The 27,644-nt window shown below is 31.6% G+C and overlaps 1 protein-coding gene across 3 annotated transcripts; it reads left to right on the forward strand.

Annotated features, from left to right (window-relative positions):
* The first annotated feature begins 1,005 nt into the window (after positions 1-1,005).
* Positions 1,006-27,644, forward strand: FMRFaR (FMRFamide Receptor). Of its 3 annotated transcripts, none has more exons than XM_066730762.1 (6): positions 1,006-1,104; positions 1,201-1,295; positions 18,021-18,458; positions 19,032-19,300; positions 19,408-19,597; positions 22,405-27,644. In XM_066730762.1, exons 3-6 carry the CDS (start codon positions 18,195-18,197, stop codon positions 23,005-23,007), a joined length of 1,326 nt encoding a protein of 441 aa, XP_066586859.1. In that variant the 5' UTR covers positions 1,006-1,104; positions 1,201-1,295; positions 18,021-18,194; the 3' UTR covers positions 23,008-27,644. The 3 variants fall into 3 exon arrangements, with proteins under 3 accessions (XP_066586859.1, XP_066586860.1, XP_066586861.1); XM_066730764.1 differs by having other exon boundaries at positions 1,023-1,112; XM_066730763.1 differs by having other exon boundaries at positions 1,015-1,295.

Raw genomic sequence — 27,644 nt, forward strand, 5'->3', positions numbered from 1 at the left:
AAACTCGGCTAAACTCGTACGCAGACAGACTCGCGCCACGACACCGGCCACGTTGTCATAGCGCCGAGTCTAGAGCGTTTAAAGATCTCGCGCGCGCGCGTTCCCTTGAATGACGAAAGAGAGAAAATTAAGGGTCAAGATGAGAAATAGAAATGTGGTAGTGGGGTGTAAACAGTCTTCTACGAGTGTCGTCGTATCGTGGGATTTTTCTTCCCCTACTGCATCTTCTAATCCCTATTCTTGTAAGCTTATGAGAAACGCAGTGGGAGGCGAAAAATCCCACGATATCGCAACACAGCTACTAATCCTCGAGTTTCGGAATTTTGGTCTCGCTAAACTTGGTTAAACTGATCGAAACTCGAAACTCTCTTTTAACGGTTAACCACTACGATATTACGGTATCGCAGTAACAGCAAAAGGCTTCTAGCACTCGACAAATTCGTGTAGTTTCGCAAAGAAAGAAGGGAATGAAATAAAAGGTAAAGAAAAATGAGAAATTGAAGTATTGGAAGTAGTAGAGTAAAGAGACTGGGGCGCAGGCGGCTGACACAGCACGCACCACACTCACTCGCCGTCTCCGGTCTCCGGTCTCGTCTCTGGTCTGGTCTCGTCTGTTCTCGTCCTCGAGACTCGAAGACTCGACTCGGTCTCGCTACTCGTCACGCTACTCGCTGCCTCACTGGGGCTAAACTAAGCTCGGCTGTCTCGCGGCTGCTGCTAAACTCGTACTCGTCCAGACTCCCTCTTCTCTTCTATCGGTTACCAGTTACCACCACACTATCGGACAATCTGTGTGTGTGTGTTGTACGAAAGTGGGAATTCGGGGCCCCCACCCCATGAATCTCGTTCCCTTTAAGCTGGTACGAGCACCAAGCGCAAGGGAGAGTCAGAGTGGGGGTCCTGAATTCCCGCTTTCTTGCAACACTCAACACAGTCAACAACACTGCCACACATGCATAGTGGAACAGATTGAAGAGAACAGTGCGTCTGGAGCGCTCAACGAGTGCGCGTCGCTCTACGCGAGTCGTAGGACAAAGTGATTCGGTTCTGCAAGCATCGTTAAAATTGTGTAATTTTTTTTTTTCAAGAGTGAAAGTGTTTATGGTATTGTGGTTATTATATTTATATAAATATAGTGTTTATAGTATGGTTATTATATATAAATGTATAGTGATTACAGTATAGTTATTACATTTACAGTGTTTTGGTAAAAAGAAGCTGGGGCACTTTGGAAATTTTGCGGCAATGGCCAATAAAAATCATATGACATTGGTTATACTATACACTGCACGTGGGTAAGTCTAATTTTTCAGACTTTTTTTTAAATGGAAATTCGCGAGACTAAAAAATTTAATCTCGTTCTCGTTTTCTACCCTAATTAACTTGCTTAGTCGTTTTTATCTGTGTTCAAACTGCAAAACAACCTTGCAATTAAAAGTAGGAAACGTTTGATAGGAAGAAGCCTTATAAGTTGTTAGACAACTTGTCAAAGAGTTGACGTTTTTGCCATTTATCGCAATTTTAATTTTCAGTTTAATTATATATATACTTATATATATTATGGAATATATATATTATAACTCGATCTTCCTTCTTTCGGTTCAAACCCTTTTCACGTTAGATAATTATTATATTTAAAAAAAAAATGTAAAATTGCCAAAAACAGTCATGGACTACTTGGTAACTCGTAATTTTCGTTGTTTTATATTGGACTGTAAAAAAACAACTTGATAGTAATTACTAGGGAGAATATTTGCAATTTTACAAAAGAAAAATTGGGACCTATTTAACTATAAATATTTATATACCAATTTCTTTTCACGGTTCAAATCCTTTTTATTTTAGAAAAATGCTCAATTTCTTTTAAAATTACAACGAGAGTCATGAACCACTTGCGATGTACGACTATCGCTGTGAATTTACCTTGAAATGCGAAAGAATAAGTTAATAGTTATTACTACGCGATTGCTGTAAATTTAATAATGTAATTTTACAAGGACAATAGTCGGTTGGAAAGCTTCCTGTAGCTACAGTTATCACATAAAAAAAAATATTTGCTACATATTTGACTAAAAAATATTTGATACATTTCCTGATATTTCTTTCGGTTAAAATCCTTATTATATTAAAAAATTACTACACTGTTAAATTTTATTTCAAATTTGTAACAATATTCATGAGCCATTTTGTAACTCACGTTGTAAATTTAAATCGAACTGCAACACACAGACAATCTCAATAGTAATTACTATAAAATTGTTGTAATATAAGAATTTTTTAAATTTACAATCACAGTGTGTTACAAGATTTAAGCCTACGAATGTCGTTGTAAGCTCATACAAAATATATAGCTTATTCACCACAACAATGTTTACAACATATCGATCTTTCATCTTTCTTAAATCCATTTCACTTTTTAAAGTTATCATATATTACATGGAGATATTAATAAATAAATTTTTTATTTCTTTGTTTTGCAGATCCTTTTGACGTTAGAGAATTACTTTGTAATATATAAAAAATGTACAGATCAATCTTTCTTATTTTTCGGATTCGAACCGTTTTCACCTCAGACTACAATCACTATTTAACATAGAAATCGTTGCTGGAATAGTATATCCAGCTGGATGGGCAAGACTATTTGTCCTTGAATGCTTTGGAGACTTTTGGCATCGGGACTACTCGTAACTACTCGTGGTAGCGTTGCATATGGCTTTTTGCCAAAAAAGTTTGCGAAAAACTGGCGAGAAGCTCCTTTCTCGCGTCCTTTTATTACGCCCAGTTGTAACGTTAGAAAAGGAACAGAGAAAAAAAAATCCTTTCACACACGTCACACGAAAACTCCGCTACTTTGCGCATGCTCCTCTCTGCCAAGGGTGAAAACACATTCTTCGTGCAACTTGCAACTTCTCCTCACGCGATTCTTCTCGCGGATGATAGATAATTGCGCTAATTCTCGTGATAAATGAAAAATTTGCAAAAACAAGCTCAGCTTCCAACGATTTATAATAATTTAATAATAAAGAAACGAGACATTTTACAAGTAGTGTGATTAAAGCACAAAATTTTGTACAGGGGGTAATAAAGTATATTATATACGCGAATTATCGTGATTTCACGTCAGTCTTTCGTTATCTCAAAGAGAATTAATACATGCTGAAGTTTGACTCGCTTTCGTGAGTGAAAAGTCACTGTAAAATATTGCATCAGCTGTAGTATAATAATTAAACTTGGTATAGTATAATTGTTTATTAAAATTGCTTTAATTCATTGATAATTATCACTGGCAAAATATTAATTTGAACGAGCTGGGTTGAAGGATTTTTAATAACGTAAGGATATTAAAGAAAAAACAAATTTGAGAAGTATTAGGAGCCTGTACATCATTTAAAGTAAAATCAATGAGAAACTATTATATTTATATTTTAGTTGAAATACTTTCCTTACTGCGGTAACATATTTTGCCTATTTTTAGTTCATTTATTTATGCCATATCAGCATTGATAGAAAATGACTTTAAAAAGTATCAAACAAGAGCTTTAAATAATATGTAACCTTGTAACAGTAAAAGTAAAGAATATAATTAATGTAAAGGGTAACAGGGTATTATGGATTATACAACATGATTTTACGTAGATCATTCATTACGTCACAAGTCGAATACATATTGCTTGCCTTGCTTCTCGATCAATGAAGAGTGGTTGGAAAAATATTGCATTGTTATAATAATTGAATTTTAAATAGTATGAAGTCATAATAAAATTAGTTTAATTGATAATTGCAATTGGTAAAAAACGAAAAATTAGCATGAAAAAGATTGTTTACGAATGAGTTATAGTAATTTAATAATAAAGGAAAAATTTATATAAAGGGTATAGAATATTTTGAATTATCATGATTTTACGTCAGTCATTCGTTATCTCACAGGGTGAGGATGTGTTGCTTAACGTGAAAAATAACTGCAAAAATATTGTAGTTGTAGTATAATGATCAAATTTGAAATATTATAATGTAGTATGGTGAAATAACTTAAATTAATAAATGAAATTAGTCAAAAAAATATTACATTAACGTGAAAGAGCTTATTCGAATGATTTATAATAATTAAATAATAAAGAAAAAAGGATTTTGACAAGTAGTGTGATTAAAGCATAAAATTCGATACAAAGGATAATAGAGTATTGTGAATTATCGTGATTTCATGTCAGTCATTTGTTATCTCATAGGGTGAATACGTGTTGCTTGACTTGCTTCGATCGGTGAAAAGTGATTGCGAGAATAATGCAGCTGTGCAATAATCGAATTTGAAATAGTGCTATAATAATTTTATAATAAAATTGCTTTATTTTGATAGATGCAATTCGTGAAAAAAGCAAAATTATCATGAACAAGTGAACAAACTTTTTCAAACGATTTATAATAATTTTATTGTAAAAAAGAAGAAATTTAGTAAATAATAGGATTAAAACATCAAATTTGACACAAAAGGTAATAAAGGATTATAAATTATCGTGATTTTTCAATTTCATTCATTCGTTATCTCACAGAGTTAATACAAGTTGCTTGACATGCTTTGATCAGTGAAAGAATGATTGCAAAAACACTGCTTGATTCTTGCCAATCCGAAAGATAAAAAAGGAAGGGGATTTTAAAAAATATAATTCTATTCTATTGTAATAATTATCGAATTATAAATAGTCTTTGTTGTCAAGTTTAGTGAATTTTATTTTATTATTGATTACTGTTAATAAAAATTTGTAAAATTAGTGTGAGCGAGTTTGCTTGAATAATTTATAATAAGGTAATAATAATAATAATCCAAGGAGAGAAGAAAATTGACAAGTAGTATGATTAAAGCACAGAATTTGACACAAAAGGTGATAGACTATTATGAATTATCGTGATTTTACGTCAGTCATTCCTTATCTCGCAGGATGAATACAAGCTGCTTGAAATGTCTTCATCAGTGAAAATTGACTGTAAAAAATCTGCAGTTGCATAAAATTTGAATTTGAAATAATACGAATGCGTGATAAATTTGGTTAAATTAATAAATGATAATTAATGAATAATAGAAAAAATCAATGTGAAAAAACTCTTGCTCGAACGATTTATAATAAATTGATAACAAAAAAATAAATAAGAAATTCTCGACAAGTAGTATTAAACCATGTAGAATTTGACATAAAATATGCTCTATCATCAGAAATATGAATTATCGTTATTTCACGCCAATCATTCGTTATCTCCCAGGATGAATACAAGTTGCTTAACGTGAAAATTTTCAAAGTGACTGCAAAAATACTGCAACGTAGGTAAATGTACAACGGTGTCATTGTGACCCTGGGCTAAATTGTATAGAGTGATAGATAAGAGTCATAATTTTAAAAATTGCCTAAAAAAGAGACCTTAAGAATTTTAAAAAACATAAAGGAAAAAATGACAGAAATTTAACCAGAGTTTAGTGATTAAAGTGTAGAAAATTTGGCAAAAAAAAGTGATAATAGACTAATATGAAATATCGTGCTTCCACACGACAGTCATTTATAACCTTACAGGATGAATAGAAGCTGCTCGACGCGGAAAACGACAGGAAAAATAGTGCAATATTTTGGAGCTACGTGTGTATAATGATCGAATTTGAAATAGTATAAATGTATGGTGAAATAGCTTTGTATATGCAGTACTTCCAAATACGAGCAGAAGCGTGTCCTCACTGTATTGTTAAAGTCAAATCAACTTGAATTATTCAATGTGTAAGGAAGCAGCGGGGCAAGGGGGAAACCTCTGCTGACGACCCGTATAATATACCGGGTGGCACAGAAAGTTAATTATGACCAAACATAAAAATTAGGATAATACGAACAATTCTAAAAAAAGAATATTCCCTACAATTTGTATATAAATCTAAAAATTAAAATTGTTTAATTTCAAGTTTCTTTCTTATATCATGGTCTCAGGAGCATTCTGGCAAAGTCTGAGCAAAGGAAGGGATCCCCAAATTGCTCCACCTATATATACGAAGCCTCGAATTAAGCAATTTTTCATCTTTCGTAACTTCGTAATTAAAGGCTAAATTAAAAAATTGTACAAGTTTCTTTGTTTTATAGCCAAGGGAAGGTGAATCATAATGGTGTATGGGGCAATAAATGGTTCAAGTTTATTCGACCTTGATCATTTTCCCAGTAGCCAAAATAGTGCCAATAATGTCCAAATAACCGAATCCGTGTGCTCGTAATTACGTAAAAATGAGCAATTTTTCTACAAGGGTTGTTGTTGCTATAGAGCTATAATTTGCAATTGAATTTTAACGATAATTCAATAATAATAATCTAAAATTCCTACTGAAATGATTAAAAAATCACATATTAATAACAAGTTCCTTTTAATTCAAATTTATTTGCAAATTCAATGACTCTAATCTACTCTGTATTATGTTATTACTTTTAACATTTATATAGATTTGATTTTATTTACTGGGTCACCCGGTATGTGTATGTAAATGACAGTGAGAAACTGTGCAGTATGCTAGAAATAATTGTCAAATTGTGTGGAATTATTGAATAAATAAAGAATTTCAAGAGCAGGTGAGAGAATTAGGCAAAAGCCAAGTGTAAACAGGATAATAATAATAATAAAATTAACGATACACATGGCTTTGCATATTAGCATGATTTAGGCTACGTACACACATACCATTACCTCTGCTGCTTCCTGCTAAATTCAAATCATCTTGAATTAAGCTCCAATTGAATTATGCCATTGGTTTCTCTCGCTCTGCTTTAGAGAAATAAGTGTTTCAGGGACGATTTAAACAGCAAGTGAACGTCTTTTCATTTTCTTACTTATGTATTTCGATAATATTACAAACGTTATTTAATATTTTTTTTACGTTAGAGAATCTTTATATTTTTTTTGTCATTATAACTACGTTTAATTTCAACGAGAAAAATACCTTATATAAACTGATTATTCGTTTTTTAAATAATATTTATATATTTAATCCAAAAAGCGATATATAATTGCTATATCGCCTTTACGATAGTGAATCGTTAAAAAATATGATACTATCCAAGCAATTGGACACTATAGTTTGTTGACAGTATAACTTATTTGAATTAGGTTCCAATTCAATTACCCCATTAGTGTCTCTTAAAGCAGATGATATAGAAACAAGCGTTTCAGGGAAAATTCAAGTATCAATTATGTAAAATTTTCTTCATTTTGCTATATATTGATTTTAACAAAAAGTTCTGTTAATAGTATGCTTTATTTTAATTGGGCTCAAATTGAAATATGTCTTTCCCTTGCCTGACCATAAATTCAAAAAATTTCTTTCAGAGACAAATCAAATATTCATTAAAATGTCTTTTCCATTTGCTCAATAGCTTTTTCAATAATAAATAATCATTTTAATAGTATACACTTTATTCGAATAAAGCTCTAATTGAATTATGCTTTTAGTTTCTTTCACACCACATGAAGAAATAAGAGCTTCAAGGGGGATATATTCAAGTGTCCATTAAAACTCTTTTCATTCTTTTATATATGAGAAAGCACTTATTATGCCTCAAAGCTAGAACCTAAAAATTTCGTAAATTTCTAAATATAAGAGATTTCATTTTTTTTGTAAAATCTCTCCTTGTCGATGTGGATAGGAAGAAGTTGGATGAAAATTCTGTGCAAAAAATTAACATCTCTTACACGGTTAACGAGACAACATTTTTTTCAGTCTATGCATTTTAGTCTGTGTATATGTTAACTGTTGCATCCTGTATATTTATTTAAATAATAACGTACGCTTCGTTTAATAATTATTCTAATAAATTTCCATACGTCTTTCTCCGGCAAAGTGTCCTGGAAAAGCTTGAAAATATATGCTGGAACATACAACCATCGATAAAAAGCCCCCAGACAACACGTATCGAGTTGGTGAGAGGAAACATCTGTGCTCCGTGCATTCTTTACGAGCATTCATTTTGAAAGAAAACAAAGAAAAACTATATAGAGATTTCGTGAAAAAAGTCAAACTCCGTTTATTCGAACGTTCATTTCAAGCAGAAAAATTTAGTTATTAGATTTGTCCAGTACACACCTTTCTTTTCACAGAAAATTCCATTTTCTATATAGCTTCTTCCTCTGTTTCCAGTAAAACATGGAAAATTTCCAATTTTTAGCTTCGTTGGACTTGCATGATTTTTTACAAAGGGAGAGACCATAATAATCAATTAATCGTTTGATTGAAAATAGCAGAGTTCGTATTTTATCATAAATTTAAATTTTAATGAGAAAAATGATTGAAAATGCTTGTAAACTTGTATCATAAGTGGGATTCACTCGCGGGTGCATTTTCTTTGAAGGGATTCAAATGTAATACGTCGTAAATAATGTTCTACCTTACTTTTAACATCTCTTTAATATCCCACTTTTCTCTCTCTCTCTCTCTCTCTCTCTCTCTCTCTCTCTCTCTCTCTCTCTCTCTCTCTAGAGTCGCTATTCTCATTAATACTAACCATAAATAACTCTCTTTACTGCAAATTATGATTATGCGAAATATTAGCAATAATTATTTTTATAGCGAAAGCTTGATTCCACCTTTAGTTTACAATGTATTTTAATAAACTTTTATTGGAATTTGCATAGACTGCTGCATGAATACGCATAAACAATGTTGTATCTATCAATTTTGTACTAATTTTAAAATAAACTTGCACTCTTTGTTTAAAATTATGGTTATCAAAAATTATTACAGCAGAAACATTAACAACAGTTTTTTGAAAATAAAAAAAGCTTATTTATAGATCATCGTCCTTTGCTATTAAAATTTATATTTTCATATTAAATTTCTTTAAGCTCGCTTTTAAATTTAAGGTCGAAATCGAAAATTCTAATATTACACAAAACTCGTTTTTATTAGGTGTCGCAATTTTCCTTGCAATTTTCATTGAAACAAGCATAAACAACCTACTTTAATTTACGATTGCTATGGACACCGCAACTTTATGCAAAATATAGAATTCCATTTTTTTCTTTATTTTAATTAGCCTAACTATTTATCATATTTCTATAATAAGCTGATGCAACTAAAGAAAAAAATGTGATATACTAAAATTTTATAGTTAAATTCTGCAGCTTAACAATTATACAAACTATTAGCAATAATTCACTTATGAAATAAATTTCGATTCAGCTTATTTATAGCATATATTTTAATCACCTTCTACTAGGAATTTCATAGATAACTTTGATATGCATAAGTAAACTTAAATTTTTATTGCACGAATGAAAATAAACTTACACGTGCATCTTCGTAGAAGGGATTGAAATGTAACTCATCGTAAGAAATGTTCTCATTTAAACTTGCACAAATATCTCAGTAACGTTGATAAAATATTCCAGAATGGCAGATCCCCACCCCCTGTCTCTCTCTCTCTCTCTCTCTCTCTCTCTCTCTCTCTCTCCCCGTGTCTCAGCAATATTCCAAATACATCACTTCAAGTTTGAGCTGAAATATATCACTTCTCTGAGGACGTGGCTTTCATTAATACGATCCATAAATAATCCTCTTTACTCCAAATTATGATTACACTAAATAATTGCTAAAAGAAAAATTATAACATTTTTTTATACAAGGTGCGCGATTCACCGTGATCCAGAATTCACTGTCAGTAGTGCAAACGCTGAGACTTGTACATTTTATGTTACATATCTTATATAGGAATGACAACACTGATAGTTACTGTCAGTTATTTCTGGAGCATAGCCATTATTTATGGCTAAGCAGAAATATTTTAATCAGCAATAACAAACATTCTTGTGCAATTTTTTAATATTGTTAATATTTAGCAAATTGCTGAACAACAAGAATAAGCTAACGAAGATTTTACATAAAATAATATTATAAAATTGTTTAATAAGTTTTGTATTATTGCAAATCATACAATATCGAAACTCTGTTTTGTGGTTAGCAATTGATAATCATACATCCTATACATAGGAAAAACTTTGATCCAGCTATGTTTACAATGCATTATAATAAATTTTTATTGGGATTTCTATAGATTGCACGGACACGGAAAAATAAGCTTATATTTTTCTTGCCAGAAAAATAAACATGTGTGTGCTTCTTACTCCAAATTATGTTTGCACAAAATTTACCAAAGCAGAATTATTAGCAATGATTGTGTTTATAGTATAAACGTTTTTCTCCTTATATATATATACATATACTTGCAATATATTCTTATAAAGTCTTATTATAGGATTTCTATATAGATATCGTGGATGTTACATAAATAAACCTGTATGTATCTTGTGGCAAAAAGTTGAAAGTTTTGCGAGCATTTTTGTCGAACGAGTTCAAATATTACGCGTGGTAAACAATGTTTCTACTTATCTGAGAGGAGGTAGTTTCATTAATACAAATTATAGACAATTCTCTTTCCTCTAAATCATATTAGGTAAAAATTGATAATGCAGAAATGTTAGCAACAATATCCCTGGTAGCAAAATTGATCTGAGTGACGTCAAAATATTTTTTTGCATTTCTTGTCATAATCTCGTCAAGATAACCATTTTTGTTGTCTATTTTTTTATGATCTTCGGCTTAGCTATATTTACAATATATTATAATAAAATCTTATTGGAATTTCTATAGATTTCATACATATGCATATAAGCAACTTTTTATTTTTCTTAGTGTAAAAAGTAAAAACTTTTGCCTGTATTCTCGTCGAAGGGATTCTAATATGCTGCATGGTTAATAGAGTTTTCAAATAACCTTTTTCGTCCCAAATTATATGATTACATAAAATTATTAAAACAGAAATATTAGCATCAATTGTTTATATAGGAAAAACTTTTATCTACCCAGCTATATTTACAATGTACTGTAATAAAATTTCATTAGGATTTCTACAAATTTCGTGAATACACACACACACACACACACACACAAGGAAACTTGTATTTTTCTTGCAGTAACTAAAAGTAAACTTGTGCTTTTTGTTCTAATATTATAATTATACGAATAAATTATTAAAGCAGAAAAAATATTAGCAACGATTATTTTTATAGTGAATAATTTTAATCTAGTTATATTTACAGTATATTTTTATCGAGTTTTCTATAAATAGATTGCCTGGACATGCATAAGCAAACTTGTATATTTCTCGCGGTAAAAGTAAGAAAGCTTTTGAGGAGAATGGTGGTCACATTTCTTACAACCTTAGACCCATACGAGAGCATCTCTTATGAGTATTTACGTGACAGTTGGTGTACGGACCAATTTCCTTTATCTCAGTTTTACGTTAGAAAAATCCTCATCTGCGGGATAAAGCTGGATCAAACTTTCCGCAAGTTTTCTCTCTTCGGTGCTAAAATTCTTATTCGCGAGTATATATAAGAAATATCTCACCTCGACTGTAACTTGGAATTTCTAAAGATTCTATAGGAATTTTTAGAACATTAAATAGTATATTTGAGAAATATTTCGATTTAAAAATATATGTGTAGGTTAGCAGCTGGGCGTGTGTAGGTATAGCGGTTTACGTACACTACTTGAGCTAAATCCACGTGCTACTATATATATAATTTCAGATCGATATATCTCGTAAACGAACGTTCTTAACTATAAACTTACCGAAGATTTTTCGTACAAGTGTGTTTAAATTTATAAAAGGTCATTGACCTCCAAATGGTAGTTTAGTGTTAATGAAAAAATGATCACCGAGCTGTTTCCGAAAGTTTTTGAGATAAAAAATAAAGATATGCAATGCATAAAGGGGGACTTTTATAAAATTAATTTTTATTGTATATTAGAATATCTATAGCATATATAATCCAAGTGCGAATCTTAGAACATTAAACAAGCAGTTCTATCCTATATTCGACATAATTTGTTTCGCACGATAAATATTCAGTAGAAGCTTGACAGTTTAATCAGACGCGTGAATATACGTATCCGAAAACAAGGCGGAAATATAATTTTAGGATTTAAGTGATTTATGTGGTTGATGCAGGGTATTACAATAGAAAATATAAATGGTTCAATTGCAAATCATTGTTGTACTACGAGTGATTAGTTGAGTTCATGGGGGAAGAGAGTGGAATTGAGAGATGGTGACACACAATGTATATATAGCATTTACATAAAATAATAATATACTTGGTTTGAAATTAATTCTTGTCAGCCTTTGATAAATTAAGAAGAGAGAGCAATTTAGAAAATAAAACAAAAATGATATGTCATTTTTTATTACAGCCTTTTAAAAAAATCATTAAATTCGAGGTATCTTCTTGGTCGAATATTCCATTTAATCTGCTCTATTATTCAATTACTGCTAGGATACAATTGTTAACTGATCTAATCTTTGGAATTTGAGGATTTTTAATCCTGAATAATATTTTAATTAAAAATTTTACAAAAGCTTTCTTTTACAAATTTTCCCTCTTCTAGATTTTTCGGGTTGGCACAGATTAATCTTGAAATCCAGCAAAATATAATGGAAGAGTGGATAAAGAATAAAAAGCTTTGTGTTTTCTAGCAAGACAGTCTGCCTTTCTCTCACTAATTCTTTTTTTTTATATTTTAAATATTTTTTTTCTTATACCCAACAATGCGCTTTGTCAATGTTACAATAATAAGAAGAGCAGTGTTGTTTTAAACGTCAAGAAGGGGTAATAGAATTTGTAAAAAGGAAAAAGAGTGAAGAAATTCGTGAATAAAATTTAATATGCAAAACGAGATTTAAATTAAAAAGCCACTGAATTTCTTTTTATTTTAAATGCGATAGCAGAATAGCTTTGCTCTTGTTTCGATAAACTTTATTTTCTCGTTTTATCATAATAAAACGATATTATTTCTTGACCAATTATTTCACAACTAAAAACGTTTGCCTAATGAAATTCTTCTCCCACAATGAATTTAAATTAATCTCATTGGAGTTCAATAATTGAAACCTAGTTAAAAAGAGCAAAGTAATTTGAAGGATAATTAATCGAAGCAGGGTAAAGAAAAAATCGTCTTGTTTTTCTTACGTGATAAATGGAGAGATTGGAGCTTTTCACTCGTCGCATTTTTTCCTACTAATAGAAAATTTTCGTTTCACTAAATTTGCATCTTGCTAACAAGCTCAGGGGAATTTAAAATAATTAAACGTAACTATTTGCTCCAATAATTTACTATATTGACGTTTAACGTTAGCTTCAATGAAAAACTCTGCAAAGAGATAATTTATATTCGTATAGACAATTGAATTGCATTGATTTTATCGTGGCAAATATAATCCGGTGAAATGACAAACGACTTTCTGTTTTTATTTTTCTCTCTTTTCTTTTTTATCATAAACTGCCAAAATCTGTGTAATTTTTTATGTCGAATAACAACTTAATTATACACACATGTAACGAGAAACTTTTTTAACAGGAAAATTTATCTTTTAATAAGATTTATTTCTGCTTAAAATTCAGGTGTTTAAATGTTGTTATAAAGTAAAGGTAACATATTTTATGTTGATTTTTATGAGGAAGAAGGAAATGTGGATATATGCCTGTAGTTTGGATTTAGCAAATGGCAATAAACATATCCATATTTAGAGAACGTGTGATGTATGTTTATAAACACTAGAATTAATCAATATTTCTCCGTAGCCACAAATATAAAATTGGCTTAGAAACAATAATGTTTTAATATTTACAGTTTATCTATAAGTAAGAGAGAGGAAGAGGGACACACAGATGAAAGAGATTTTCTCTTAAAGAAAAATATAAAATAGTTTATTACAGAAATAGTTTTCCTAAACATAATAAAACAAGAATTCTATTGCTTTTATTATTTTTTATTACTGTATATATATATATATATATATATATATTAAGGTTTACAAGTTTATTTACAGTAAAGAGTTTATAATAATATGACAAATTTAACTATAAACAATAAATATTGATTTTATTTGTACTTGTTACATCTTTCAAAGAAGAAAGAAATGTAGACACACGTTTTTGATAAGTTTTTCTAATGAACATATCCATATATAAAAAAAGTCTGACATATTTATCAAACAGCTGAATTAATAAATATTTTCCAGTAGAAAAAAATGTAAAACTGCGTGGTGTAACAAAAATGTCTTTTTCATTTTGTAAAAATGAATCGCAAAGCGAGTGAGATAAAAGAGATTATTTTACAAACTGAAATAAAATTGTTTATTGCAAGAGTATATAATTGTCTGTACATAAAACGAGAATTCCAAGTAGTACAAACTTTGGTTCTGTTCATAGCAAGTCTGCAGATACGGTTTTCTTTACGATTCTACTGATCCTGGTAGTTGTTTCAGTCAGGATAGCTCTCTAGAAAATGAAAAACAGTCGATAGACCGTAGCTATAACTAAGCCTTTTCTCGTGCTTTCATGAATTTAAGTGTTCATGTTAAAGCCAATAAGTCCAGAAAGTAGTACAGGTCAACGATGAAATTATAATTTTATTACAAGTTTTATCTTACGTGCAGTTTTAAGAGTCGATAATAAAAGGAGGCTTTCTTCTCTACATTAAAGAGATTTTTTTGAAGAATATAAAAATGGCTGACGAGGGTCGACAGCAAATCAATGAAACGTTTCTTTCAATATTCTATCGTCATCTTTCTGAAACTTGATAAAAAATTTCATTTTCTTCGGTCGAATGCTTTTCGAATCGAAATCGATCCTTAAAAGTGTTTTAAGCTTGCCATAAGCGCAGACTAATTGATAATAATTTCAATCAAGTTGATTAATAATCAGTTGAGCCTCAAATAAATGAATCGTTTTCTTCAGAACTTTCGGTGCTTGTGACCTACTCGTGTCTGTGTAGGTAAAATGCACGAGTACGTCTTGGGTCCTGAATACGTTAATATTACATCGTTGCCCTTTCATAAAACTTTTTATATTGCCAAAAACCTTTCTAAAATGTTCCAATGCGTCAAATCCAACTGAGAAACGTTCCAGGAAGGTTTCTGGCATTTAAGGATTGATAATAAAATTTCATCTTGGTCGAATGCTTCTCAAATCAAAGTCGATTCATAAAACTATTTCGAGCTTGCATAAACTGTTAATTGATTATTGATAGTCTATAGGAGAACTTAATCAGAACTCGAACCAATGAAATATTTCTTGCAGCGATATTCCCCCCACCTTGAGCATTCTAAAAGTTGAAAATACAGAAATTGATCTGCCTCGAAAAGTTGAATGCTTTCCGAAACGAAGTGTCGACCCTTAAAGCTGTTGGAAGCTCGCGAGAAGGGCAAACTAATTAACGATAATTTATGAGAGGTCGATTAAAGCTGCTAATTTGCAACGACAGCTTTATACGTGTAAGTTTGTTCATAGAGTTTACGTCCACTCGAGATTTTCTGCAGCAGCTGTTGGTCTCAAAGAGAGAGAGACAGTAATCTAAAAATATGTACATACAACTCCCCCTTCTCGCCACAACCTGACTCAGCTATAGAAACTCTTTAGCTAATTTTACATGTCCACCGTGTCCAAGTCGTGCAAATTTACGAAAGTGCTTAGCTTGGCTTGGCCTTGAGGACTGCAGCAGTTAGATAAACCTGAGCTGCGATCGATATAGAAAATAATTTAATTACTTTGGAAAGAATAAAAGAGTCAATGATTCTAATAACATATTTAATTATATTGATCTTTGAGACGTGAGTTAATTCGACAGTGGAGCATGACTAATTCGATATTAATTATATTCGTTATTTACAGTGGAATTTAATTGTGTTGCTGCAACACCTTGAAGAATGCTTTGAATACAGATAAACTTGACCTTTGCGATCGATATGGAAAATAAATTAATTTGTTTAGAAGGAACAAAAGTGAATTTTTCTAATATATTTAATTATCCTGGTCTTTGAGAGATACTCCCTTATTGTTTTACTTATTTACAGTATAATTAATTATTTTGCTGCAGCACTTTGACCCACGTGATTAACATGGAAAATAAATTAATTAGTTTATGGAAGGAAAAAGGTGAATTTTTTTCATATACAACGTGTCAATTTGAATACTTACTTCCCTCGACATTTCGGTCCTTCCCATTTCAGATTGAAGTGGGTATTTCCACCCCCGCAATATAGAGGGTTCGTGCGATTTAATAAAAAACCATCTTAAAAAACGTTCCTCTTGAAAATAAAATCAACGCGTGTTTTTGCAAATTTCCATATTTTCTATATGGACTGAAATATCGAGGGTGGTAGGTTTGTGTCAAACTAGCACGCTGTATAAATATCTAGGTCTTTGAGACGCAACCTGTCACTTAAGCATAACTCATTCCTTTTGGTTTCTCTCTCGCTTCCTAATTGTTCCTGGTGAGATAAAATTAAAATAATAAAATTGTCACGCTGCAACATCTTGACAAATGCTATCATTAAGGATAAGCTTGACCCCTGCGATCAAGAGTACATGGAGAATAAATTAATTAGTTTTGAAGGAAAAAAAGATAAATTTTTTATATAGTGTACATATAATTATATTTGCGACGAGACTTTACCTGACTTTAACAGTTGAAACTTGCAAAGTTAGTCGGTTTGACGTAATTAAATCAGAAATTCTGTCATTTTAACGTCACGAGGACCAATTTTGCTACTGTGGCTGTCACTGAGCTATAAATGATTCCTTTGGTTTCTCTCGCTCATTTCTTGTTCCAAATGCAATTAATTGTCTCGTAGAAACACTTTGAGAAATATATTGGTTAGATAAATTTGACTTGCGATCAGCATTATAAATAAATTGATTAATTTTTTGAGGATGCAAAGTATTTATATATATATATATAAGTATAGGTCTTTAAGACTTTATAGCATCTCCGATGGCACGAACATTCTGTGTTGAGATATATCTAGGATATCCTTTCTAGGGGAGTGTTTGAGAATGAATAGCAAACTGTTACAGAGCCACAACTGATTCCTTCGGATTCTCTTGCCTATTCCTTATTGTTCTCACTATTCCCACTGCAATTAATCGTCTTGCAGTTACACATTGACGGAAACAACAGTTGAATATATCTGATGTTGGATACAAATTAGAAAGAAATTAATTAATTTTGTTTAAGATGAATATTTATTGATATTTTTTAGAAGAAGCAGAGTCTTTAAGACTGTAGCATACTTTCAGTGAGCCACGACTGATTCCTTCAGTCTCTCTTACTTATTCTTTCTTCCCAGCACAATTAATTGTCTTGCAGTGAAACCTTGACGAAAACAACGGTTAAATAACATTTGAATGCATCTGATCTTGAATACAAATTAGAAAGAAATTAATTAATTTTGTTTAAGATGAATATTTATTGATATTTTTTATAACAAGCAGAGTCTTTAAGACTGTAGCATACTTTAAGTGAGCCACGACTGATTCCTTTAGTCTCTCTTACTTATTCCTCTTGTTCCCGCAGTAGAATTAATTGTCTCGCGGCGAAATGGATGTTGCGTAATGCAAGACGAAGCTGCGGAGAATCAGGAGACACCGAAAATAATCGCCATTGCCATTTCGGTACATTGTCCGCTCGCACTAAATTCAACGCAACATTGTGTATTTCTATAATTATATAATTAAGAGTTGTTTACACACCAATCTATAGCAAGAGTATACTTATTTCCGAAAGAGAGAATCTATACAGTTTTAAATCTCTACAGCTGAAGTAATATATATATATATATATATATATAAAATATGTTACAAATACCTAGAATATCGATTTTTCGAAAATTGAACCATGTCCGGAACACCCTAACCCCTTAAGTAGTGTTTGAGGATCGAAAGATTTACCTCTACTACTGCCGGCTATAAGTTTAAAATTCAATTTCCCTGCGTAATGCTAGATGCAGATATATAGCTTACTTTAATTATATACGTATATAGTATAATATAAAAAGAAGTGTTTGCGAAAAGTAATTTGATTTGAAAAATGCTGCTTCGATGCACTCGAAGCACTTTGATCGATTGCTTTAAACAATGCTGTTTTAACGTACTCTTCTTATTGGTTCTAGGTGAGATCCTGCTGAGGAAAGGATTGATAAAAGATTTGGTATTTCAAAAAGAGAGAAAGAAAGAGAGAGAGAGAGAGAGAGAGAGAGAGAGAGAGGGAGAGACTTGAATTAAGCAATAAACGCGAAATGGGATGAAGAGGGAAAAGAAGAAAAAAAGGAAGAAATCAAGAAGAGATGAACGCGAGCAATCTGCTTGGTTTGAACTTGAGTTCGTTGGATGACGATGAGGGTGAACCGTTCGAGTGCCACGAGAAGGTCAAAGATAACGCCCTATTGGTCTTCATCACCTGTGGCATCCTCATAAATCTCGTCGGGGTTTTTGGTATTTTCGGCAACTGCATTTCCATCGTTATCCTCTCAAGGCCACAGATGAAGTCCTCCATAAATTATCTGCTCATAGGATTGGCCACTAGTGACACGATGCTTATCATCGTCGCGGTATAAATTTTTCTTCCATTCCAGGCACGAGTGAGCAGGCTGTCGCGTCAAGTTTTTTCCTAAAAAAATTTTTGCAACGCGCATTTCTTATAAATAAATTCTTCGGTGCACTGAGAACGTTTTTTCAGCTGTTGTAACAGTGAACAAATTTAATTGATATAACGAATAATTTATTAAATAATTAATCATTAATTATATCGATAAAATGTTCCTTTTTTTTTAATTAATTTTGTTCACTGCAATGACAAAAGCTTTACATTGGTTGAAAAAATTTTGTCTCAGTGTATATTTCTTTAAATCATTTTATAGAGACGTATGGGCAAACCACTTTTTAAAAAATACCTCCGTTTTCTTTCCACGTATCCTGTGGTGAGTTTCAAATGAGCCAAACCTTTCACGTCTTGCACGTGCATAGTCTAATAAATTACAAAGCGAGGATATAAATCTTCCGAAACAATAAAAATGCAAAATTATCCATCCTTGTCCACCCGTGCCCTTTTAACGATGTAACGAGAATTTAATTGATGAGAAAGGAATAATAATAATAATCTTCTCTCGATTTGGCTTGTTTAGGTTCTGTTATATGGTCTTCCAGGGATATACGCGCATACAGGATTGCTGTTCGATTACAGATTCACGGTTTATCCGAAGATCGTGCGGTTCCTTTATCCACTATCCTGCATGGCTCAGATAGTCACGGTCTACCTCACCCTGACCGTCACCATAGAGAGATATATAGCGGTTTGTCACCCTCTTAAGGCAAAGTCCTTTTGCACTTATGGCCGTGCCAGATTAGCCGTACTGGGTATCACTATTTTTGCCTTTATCTACAATCTCCCCAAGTAAGTTTTTAATGCCCTTCTGTACATATATCTATCTCTTTGCTAATAAATTTTTATATTTTATATTATATATATATATATGTGTGTGTGTGTGTGTATGTGTGTAGATTCTGGGAAGTCGATTTTCATCCTGAACTCCACTGGAAATATAAATTGATCGTTTACTGCATACATCCAGCAGACTTAAGGCAAAACCAGCTCTACGTCAAAGTCTACGTCCACTGGATGTACTTTTTCGTCTATTATTTCTTACCATTCTTAGCCCTCGTGATATTCAACGTGGCCATTTATCGAAGGGTAAGCAAATCCGTGTGTCAGTGTTTTCTCATTGGTGACCTTTGACCCTTATAAGTGCAGGATGCATAAATCTTGCACCTAAAGGGGAATTGGCCAGTTTTGCAATGTACCAATTATACATATAATAGATCTATTAGGGAACGTAGGAAGAAGCTACCCGGTTGCAAAAATTATCCGGAGCAAGTCTGGCAAATATTTTGCACGATATATCGCATAGTTTTTGATAAAACGTCACAATAACGCTCGAATGGATGATATGACGTTTTGTGATTGTCAGATTTTTGCCAAATTTAGCAATGTTTACACATTTTTTTCAAGGTCACTTTATTTATAAGTAGAAAACGTCGTGTTGCTTGGATAAAAGTCTTGCAAAAATATTGCAATGGACGATACATAAATTATTACTTGATAAATATTTACCATCAAATTTTTGCAATACATTTGCTAACTGATTCATTTTTTTCCCACATAAGTCTATCATCGATAAACCTTAATTATAATTATTGAGGGTGCACAAACGTTGACCCTTGCAAAGATGGCTTTTCACAATGCAAAAATTACACGCCAGGGATTAATTTAAATTTAAGAATACAACGTGATAATTTGAAAACATACCGTCCTGCCCATTCCTGTCTTTCTCATTTAAGATTTTAGTATCCATTTCCACCCTCGCTAGAGAGTTTATGCAATTTAATAGAAAACCAACTTCAAAAATATCCCAATGAAAAGTAAAATCAAAGGATTTTTGTAAATCTGCATATTTTCTCCAAGGACTGAAATATGGTGGGTGGCGTTTTTGGAGGCGTTTTAGTATCATCGGATTAGGATTCTCTTTATTTATCTGAAACTCAATGAAATGTCTTTGTTTGTAACAATTTATTCGATCTGGTGATTCATTCGAAGGGTAAGCAAATATAAATCTGTCGTTCGTGGCATCGAGTCAATAAAAATGAGTCTGATCATTGTTGAACCTCAGGGAAACATAAATTTTATCTCCTCTCTTCGAAAGGTGATTTTTCACAATGGACTATAATTATCACCTCGAGGATTAAACCGAATTCAGTATTCTTCGTGTTAAAACTCTCATTATTTTGGCTAAAATTTCAAATACATCACAAAAATTCGCAACGAGCAGCTTGATAATTTTTTCTGCTTGCTATACATATTTTATAGATATAAAAATTCCTCGGAATCTCATTTCTTTAAATTTTCCTGCTTATCGGAAATAAAGCTGGCAGATTCACGCAAAGCCTCGTAAGGCAAAGGAATGTTATTAAAGAAGAACTGCGGGAGGTTGAAATTATAAAAAAGAGAAATTTTTATAAAAATTCTTTATTAGCTTGAGAAGAAATTTTAGTCAACTAGGATTTATTCTTGTTAATTTTCTGACAAAATAACTGAGAAATTTTTCTGCGATGATAACTAATAGCAAGAAAACAATCCAAAGTTTTTTGCAAAGATAGCTCATACAGGGTTGAGTAAATTTAAATCGTGAAAAATTCTTAATCCAGTCTTCTTAAATGCGATGAAAATTATAGAAGAAAAGGAGGAAATTTGAATTATTAGACAAAAATGTAATAAACTAGGATTTGTTGTTATTAAACGTTCGTTAGAACGAGCGAGGGTTTAGTGTTTTTTTGCAAGAAAAACTCGCATAGGTCTTGGTGTAGACTTTTAATCGAATTTCCAAACTCTAAAGAAAATTTTAATTATGACAAAAAAAATTAATGAAGTAATATTTATTATTGCTAAGCGTCCAAGAGAACAATCGAGGATTTTTTGCAAGGAGAGCTCATACAGGGTTGGGTAGGTTTAAACGGGCTAGATTCTTAATCCAGTCTTCTTAATGCTTCCGAGAAGTTTGCATTTTCTGCTATCGTGGCTAAATTATTCATGATATTCATCCAGCGGCAATCACGCTTTGTGTTCCACGCGAAATCTCCCAGTATAATAACGCAATTAATACACATCTGACAGTCCTAAAATACACGTGCGCGCGCGCGCGCACTCTCCATAAAATCACTAGATACAGCTCTAAATACTCTCTGTTATGTTAATCCCTGAGAGTTAATGGAGCTTTGTGTGAAAATTCTCTTAGGCCAGCCTAAAACGTCACGTCAGACTGGGCTACTGCTAAATTTGTACTGGGAGCAAGTCAAAAACAATGAAACTTTTATCTTGCTCCAATTGTCTTTCTCTCTCTCTCACTCTCTCTCTCTCTCTCTCTCTCTCTCTCTCTCTCTCTCTCTCTCTCTTTATTATACAACTGGATTTATTTTATTACCAATTAATCCCTTTTACCTGTTTCGCTGGACCTTTATGACCCAATGCAAGCCTTTCATTTACCACCGACCACGAAACCTTTTCTACTAGCACGAGAGTGTTATAAATATTAACAGGTCATAGCACTGTTCCAGCTAATTTTAAGAAGAAAACATTTTTCTCTCGGTTCACTGCTCCCATTCATTCTTCCAACAATTTTCCTGAAATAAATTTGTAACCATTTTTAACTCTAAGAAGCAACGATTTCTCGACACAATATCTTGTTATTGTTTATATAAATGAAAAAAAAAACAAAATTGAATTTGTAGTTGTAGTTTTTTGCCAATTGTAAAATTTAATAAATTATAATTATTTATTTGTCAATTTTTTTTTTGTAAACAGTAAAACTGTTAATAATAAAATTTTATTAATAAATATTCTCTGAATTGATTACAAAACTCTTCTTAAAATAACCAAAAAACTCTGTTAAAAATTCCAAAAAGAAATTATTTAAATTCTTATAGTAATCTCATTTTTGTTCATAGGTGAGAAAGGCGAACAGGGATTTGCAGCAGCTCTCTCGTCACCAAAGGCGAGAAATTGGTTTGGCAACAATGTTGCTTTGCGTTGTGGTAGTTTTTATAATTTGCAATATCCTGCCATTAGCTTCGAACATCCAAGAAACGTTCATCTCCGATCCCCCAACATGGCTGATCAAAGTTGGGGATCTTCTGGTGACCATAAACAGTAGCATAAACTTCATCATTTACGTGATATTCGGTCGAAAGTTTAAGAGGATCTTCCTGCGACTGTTCTGCAGTTCAAGATTCTTTGGCCCAGGCAGGGACAGTCCAGAATTCCAAACCTACGACGAATCAGTCATCACGAACATGACCAACATAGAGATGAGGAATTCGATCAGACATTATCATTTGAACAGATCAAACACAATGACAAATAGAAACAACAACGTTCAAGTGTCCAATGGTAACACTGGGCAAAGCATCAAAATGCTTAATAGGCCTGCCAGCCCTGGTCCCTGTGTCTATTATCCTGCCAGAAGTCCTGTAAGGAGCCCCAGTCAAATGTCCAGGGCTTCCAGCCAGAATGGATGGAGTAAAAAGGATGCTGTCGATCCTCCTCTTTAGCAAAACTCTTATATCGACTGTGAAATAAACAAAGCACACACTTTAATCCGATTAAACTCGATATACCAGTGACTTGTCCAAATAAAATGGTAAACCTCGATTGACTACCTTGTTAGATCGATTGACCTTGATTCTGCAGTTTATTGACCCACAAAGCAATCCTCCAAGGAGTCCTAATTATATGTCAAATTCATTAAGAATAGAAACAATGACAGAGGCGTGTGTATAATGATGGAACTATGGACAAAGCATCGAGATGCCTAATAGACACGTCAGTCCTCTGGTCCCTGTGTCTATTATCCTGCCAGAAGTCTTGTAAGGAGCCCCGGTCAAATGTCCAGAGCCTTCGATCAGAAAGGACGTTGGAGTGAAGAGGATCCTGTCGAGACTCCTCTTAATATGCGTATATAGTTAAATTCTTATAGTGACTGTGAGATAAAAAAGAATTACTTTAATTCGACTAAATCTAATGTATAAGTGATTTGTTTAAACAAACTAGTAAAATTCAAACAAATAAATTTATGGAGCCGTTTTAGAAAATTGTATCCTGCCCAGGATCTTCCAAAGAGTCTTATAAGTCATATGTGCAAAGACAGCGAACAAAGGTGATTTTAAAATGGATCCTATCGACTCTGCTCTTTAGTTACAGAGCCCTATTGTGATTATGTGAATCATATGTGAAATAACAAAAAATACACAGTTTTTTAGTTTGACCAAAGCTGATACAAGTGATTTGTGTAAACAATATGGTAAAATTCAAACAAGTAATTTCGTAGATCCATTTTAATAAACAGTATCCTGCCCTGGGTCCTACGAGGATCTTGGTCAAATGTTCAAGGACTTCAAGTTAAAAAGTGAATGTAAACTGATTCTCTGGATCCTCTTCTTTAACCAGGTTCTTATGCAGTCGCTGTGAAATAATTACAAAACGAACAAACGCGATTAATGTGTGCTCATACAAGTAATTGTTCCTGTATTTTTTCTGTACAAAATGGTAAAACTCAACCAAGTACCTTGACAGGCTTGCTCTAGTTTTTCGATCTTTTAGTTTAATTGATATCCTGACGAGATATACTGTAAAAAGGCCCTATCCAAAGACGTCCTCCAGCCTATGCTTTTGATGCCAGATAGCGGGCGCTCAAGCCCCCTACTACAGCCTTCGAGTCCATTTTATAGTATAGGCTTAGGGGATATAGTGGAGGATCTGAATACCCGCAACCTGGCGTCAAATGCACAAAAAGCCTCCAGTTACACAGACAAATGGAGTAAAAATAATCGTGCCAATTCTCCTCTTTATAGCTAAATATTACCAATGACTGTGAGATACAATTAATATATTTTTTAATTAAACTAAAACTGATATCAGTAGTTTATGTAAACAATATGGTAAAACACATCTAGTAGCTAATAGTTCCTTTCAACAGATCCTTTGAGAAGCTCTAGTCAGAGATCCTCCAGTCATAACATATAGATTAAAAATAATCTTGTCAGGAAAAGAAACAATGATACTTTAATTCGAGTGAAACTGATATCAGAGATTTTTGTAAAGAAAATAATCAAAGACGAGCAGTATCTTGGTAATTGCTTCCAAAGATCCTTTAAAAGATTCTAGTTGGATGTTGTCCAGTCATACAGGATGTAAATGTTAAGATGCACCAGAACAACAATGTAAAAACTGGTTTATCTTCAAAAATATAACAGATATCAATTTTTTGCAAAGGACATTTCAGAATGCAAATAAATAGAGGTTTGGAAATATCTTGCGATAAAAATTGAAATCTTATATTATTACAGAGATAATTTCGAGCTCTGGCAATCTCAAATTATTCTGGTGAACTTTCATTGGTACACCCTGTAGATTAGAAAGGATCCTTTCGACTGTATTCCTATGTGGTTGAATTATTATATAATAACTACGTGAAATAAGAGAGAGAACAAAACAAGAAACTTTAATTTGACTAAAATTAATTTATTGTTAATAATTGCTAAGTTTTCTGTACAAAAAATAGTAAAATTCAACCAACTCCTTGATATAGATCCTCCAATCTTGATCCTTCCGTCTATTATCCTGCCAAGGATCCTTTAAGGAGACTTAATCAAACTTTCAGGATATTCTCCTTCAACCAAATAACACAATAAATGTAAAAGTTACGTTGTAGCTTATTAGTTCCTTCCACGATAATATTAAGTCACTGATAAACCAACGATAAAATATCTTCCAAAGTATTACAATTATTACAAAGCATCGGGTTAAGTGCATCACTAAAATGAATAAAAAATTATATAAAGCGTACTTTCTAAAAAAAAAAATCAACAGAAAGTGTACATTTGTATAATTGCTTATTGCCTGGAGCCATTTTTATTGTTATACTATGAACGAAAAATATACAATTTACGATAAGCTGGAGAATGTAAATTGAAAATTATCGCTCGTCGATATTATATTATTTATTTATTGATATCTTCGGTAACAAGTTAATATTAAGTATAATTTATTGAACAATTTATTGAGCTGATCTTTTGTACAAATTATTGCAAATAAGTAAATAATAAACTAATTGATAAATTATTCTATTTTTTTAGACATAAACATACAAAACAATATGGTATTTTCGTCACTATAATATAATATATGTTAAATTAGAAATGACTGTGCACGTACCCTAATTGGCAAAAAGGTAAGAGAAAAATGCTTAATATTTATGCCATATACACATACAATCAATGAATAGTCAATCAATAATATACTCAAATTTCTTATATTTATTAATAACCAATCCTTTCAAATATACAATTAATGATAAAAGGAAGAAAATATAAATGAGTAGTATATGTTAAAACCTTGTAAAAAAAAATTAAATTTTGCTTTCGCTAATTACTTGCAGTGGCTTCATCGTGTTTTATCTATTGTACTAGTCAGACGTGTAAATATAAAAAAACGAAGATTCGGCATAAATAATTGAATAAATAATGCTGAAACAGAAAATTATATGCCACAACTTTGTTTATTTCATATTTAGAACATATCTGACTAGTACAGTGGATGCAGTAGGTGTTACGGAGTCACTTTATTGTAAGAAGAGGAAGCAGCGACCAAATCAATTTTCTTATCAATCGTAAACGACCGAATAATCTACCCAACTGATACGAACGTTTTTTCACATGCTAATATTATTATTTGAAACTAAGTTTTAATTAATAACTATTCATACAAAGATTCATATTGTACATAAAATAAGTATCTACATATACTAATATTTCATCTACCATTAAATAGTATTTATCTGCTATTAAAAAAATATTTCATTAAAAGATAATTAACATATAATCTTTAAATTATTTTATTATTTTGGAAATAAATTTTTATTGCGAAAATTATTAGCTATGAGATTATTCGAATGTATATGATTATTTAAACCAATTTTCAAAAACCGTTATTATGTTGTTCTATCTTATTGGTTTGATTTGATTGTTAAATGCAGCCAGTAATTTTACACACTGGAAACAACATATTTCACGTTCATCAATGTCTACAAACACATGTAACGCCGTTATTACGCCAAAATTCCTTAATGTTTTACGCGGCCCAAATATAAACAAGGCTTGTGTGCAGTCTAAGGATTAAAATATAAACAAATTTTAATCTAAATAAATTAGTAAAAGTAACAACAACTATATATATATACGTAGCAGGAAAAAACAGTATTTTGTTTAATGTTATCCTGTCTTGATCATATTGACTCGTTAATGAAAGCCATCCTCAGACCTCAGCTATTACACTAAGATGTAGCAAGTGAGGTATAATTCTTTGAAGAGTACACGCTAAATCCATCTGCTTTAAGTCATTTCATATGAATTTTTATCTTAAAAAGATTATAGCTCGCAGTTTAATTTCATAAAAATATAATTTTTAAAGTTTCGTAGCTATACATAAATACTAACAAAGATTTATCTATATGAATGTTGAGAATTTAATAAAACAATAAGTAGGTAAAGAAAAATAAGAGACTGTGCAGTTATAAGCTTAAATATATCGTTAAAAATTAAATACCATTTTAAATCTAATGTTTAATACCAAAAGAAGAAAGAATATGTAATTTATTTCAAGTATATGCAAGATAAACAAATTATTTTATCGAAAATAATAAGGAAAGTATTTTCAATAAAATCAAATCTGAGTTAAAGAAAAGCACGCGTCTAGCACCAAATATAAGTGCTATAAATTTGCATCGACATATTACTTAAACATTGTGTAATGAAAATAAAGCGATAAAAAATATTTATTACTATTTTGAGAATTATGTAAATATATCTATATCATAAACTTTTCTGTCGCTTATAGAGAGATGAATTACATTATAGTTAAATATTAAATAATTTATAAGCACACTTTTATTTGAAATGAAATAATAATATAACAATCACTGTCTGTGTGATTGTAATTTTTCAAAACATTATTATAAATATATATATATATATATATATTAGGGTGGTCATTAAAAAAAAATTTTTTTGCGAATCCTTAAAAAACACTAGTATTTGATGAGAAACTACAGTGGTTGAAACCTGTGGCCTGACAAATGATAGAAACACGTGTCTCAATGCGATCAAATATAATTTTCGAAGAATTTTACAGT

The sequence above is a fragment of the Prorops nasuta genome, unplaced genomic scaffold (assembly GCF_024137725.1).
Source record: "Prorops nasuta isolate Cenicafe-Biocafe unplaced genomic scaffold, Cenicafe_Pnas_1.2 PNAS00008, whole genome shotgun sequence".
In the NCBI taxonomy this organism is placed as follows: domain Eukaryota; kingdom Metazoa; phylum Arthropoda; class Insecta; order Hymenoptera; family Bethylidae; genus Prorops; species Prorops nasuta.

Coding starts and splice junctions, on each gene's coding strand:
- FMRFaR (XM_066730762.1), top strand. CDS start 18,195: ATGAACGCGAGCAATCTGCTTGGTTTGAACTTGAGTTCGTTGGATGAC. Junction 18,459..19,031: donor CGATGCTTATCATCGTCGCG/GTATAAATTTTT, acceptor TGGCTTGTTTAG/GTTCTGTTATATGGTCTTCC. Junction 19,598..22,404: donor ACGTGGCCATTTATCGAAGG/GTAAGCAAATCC, acceptor TTTTGTTCATAG/GTGAGAAAGGCGAACAGGGA.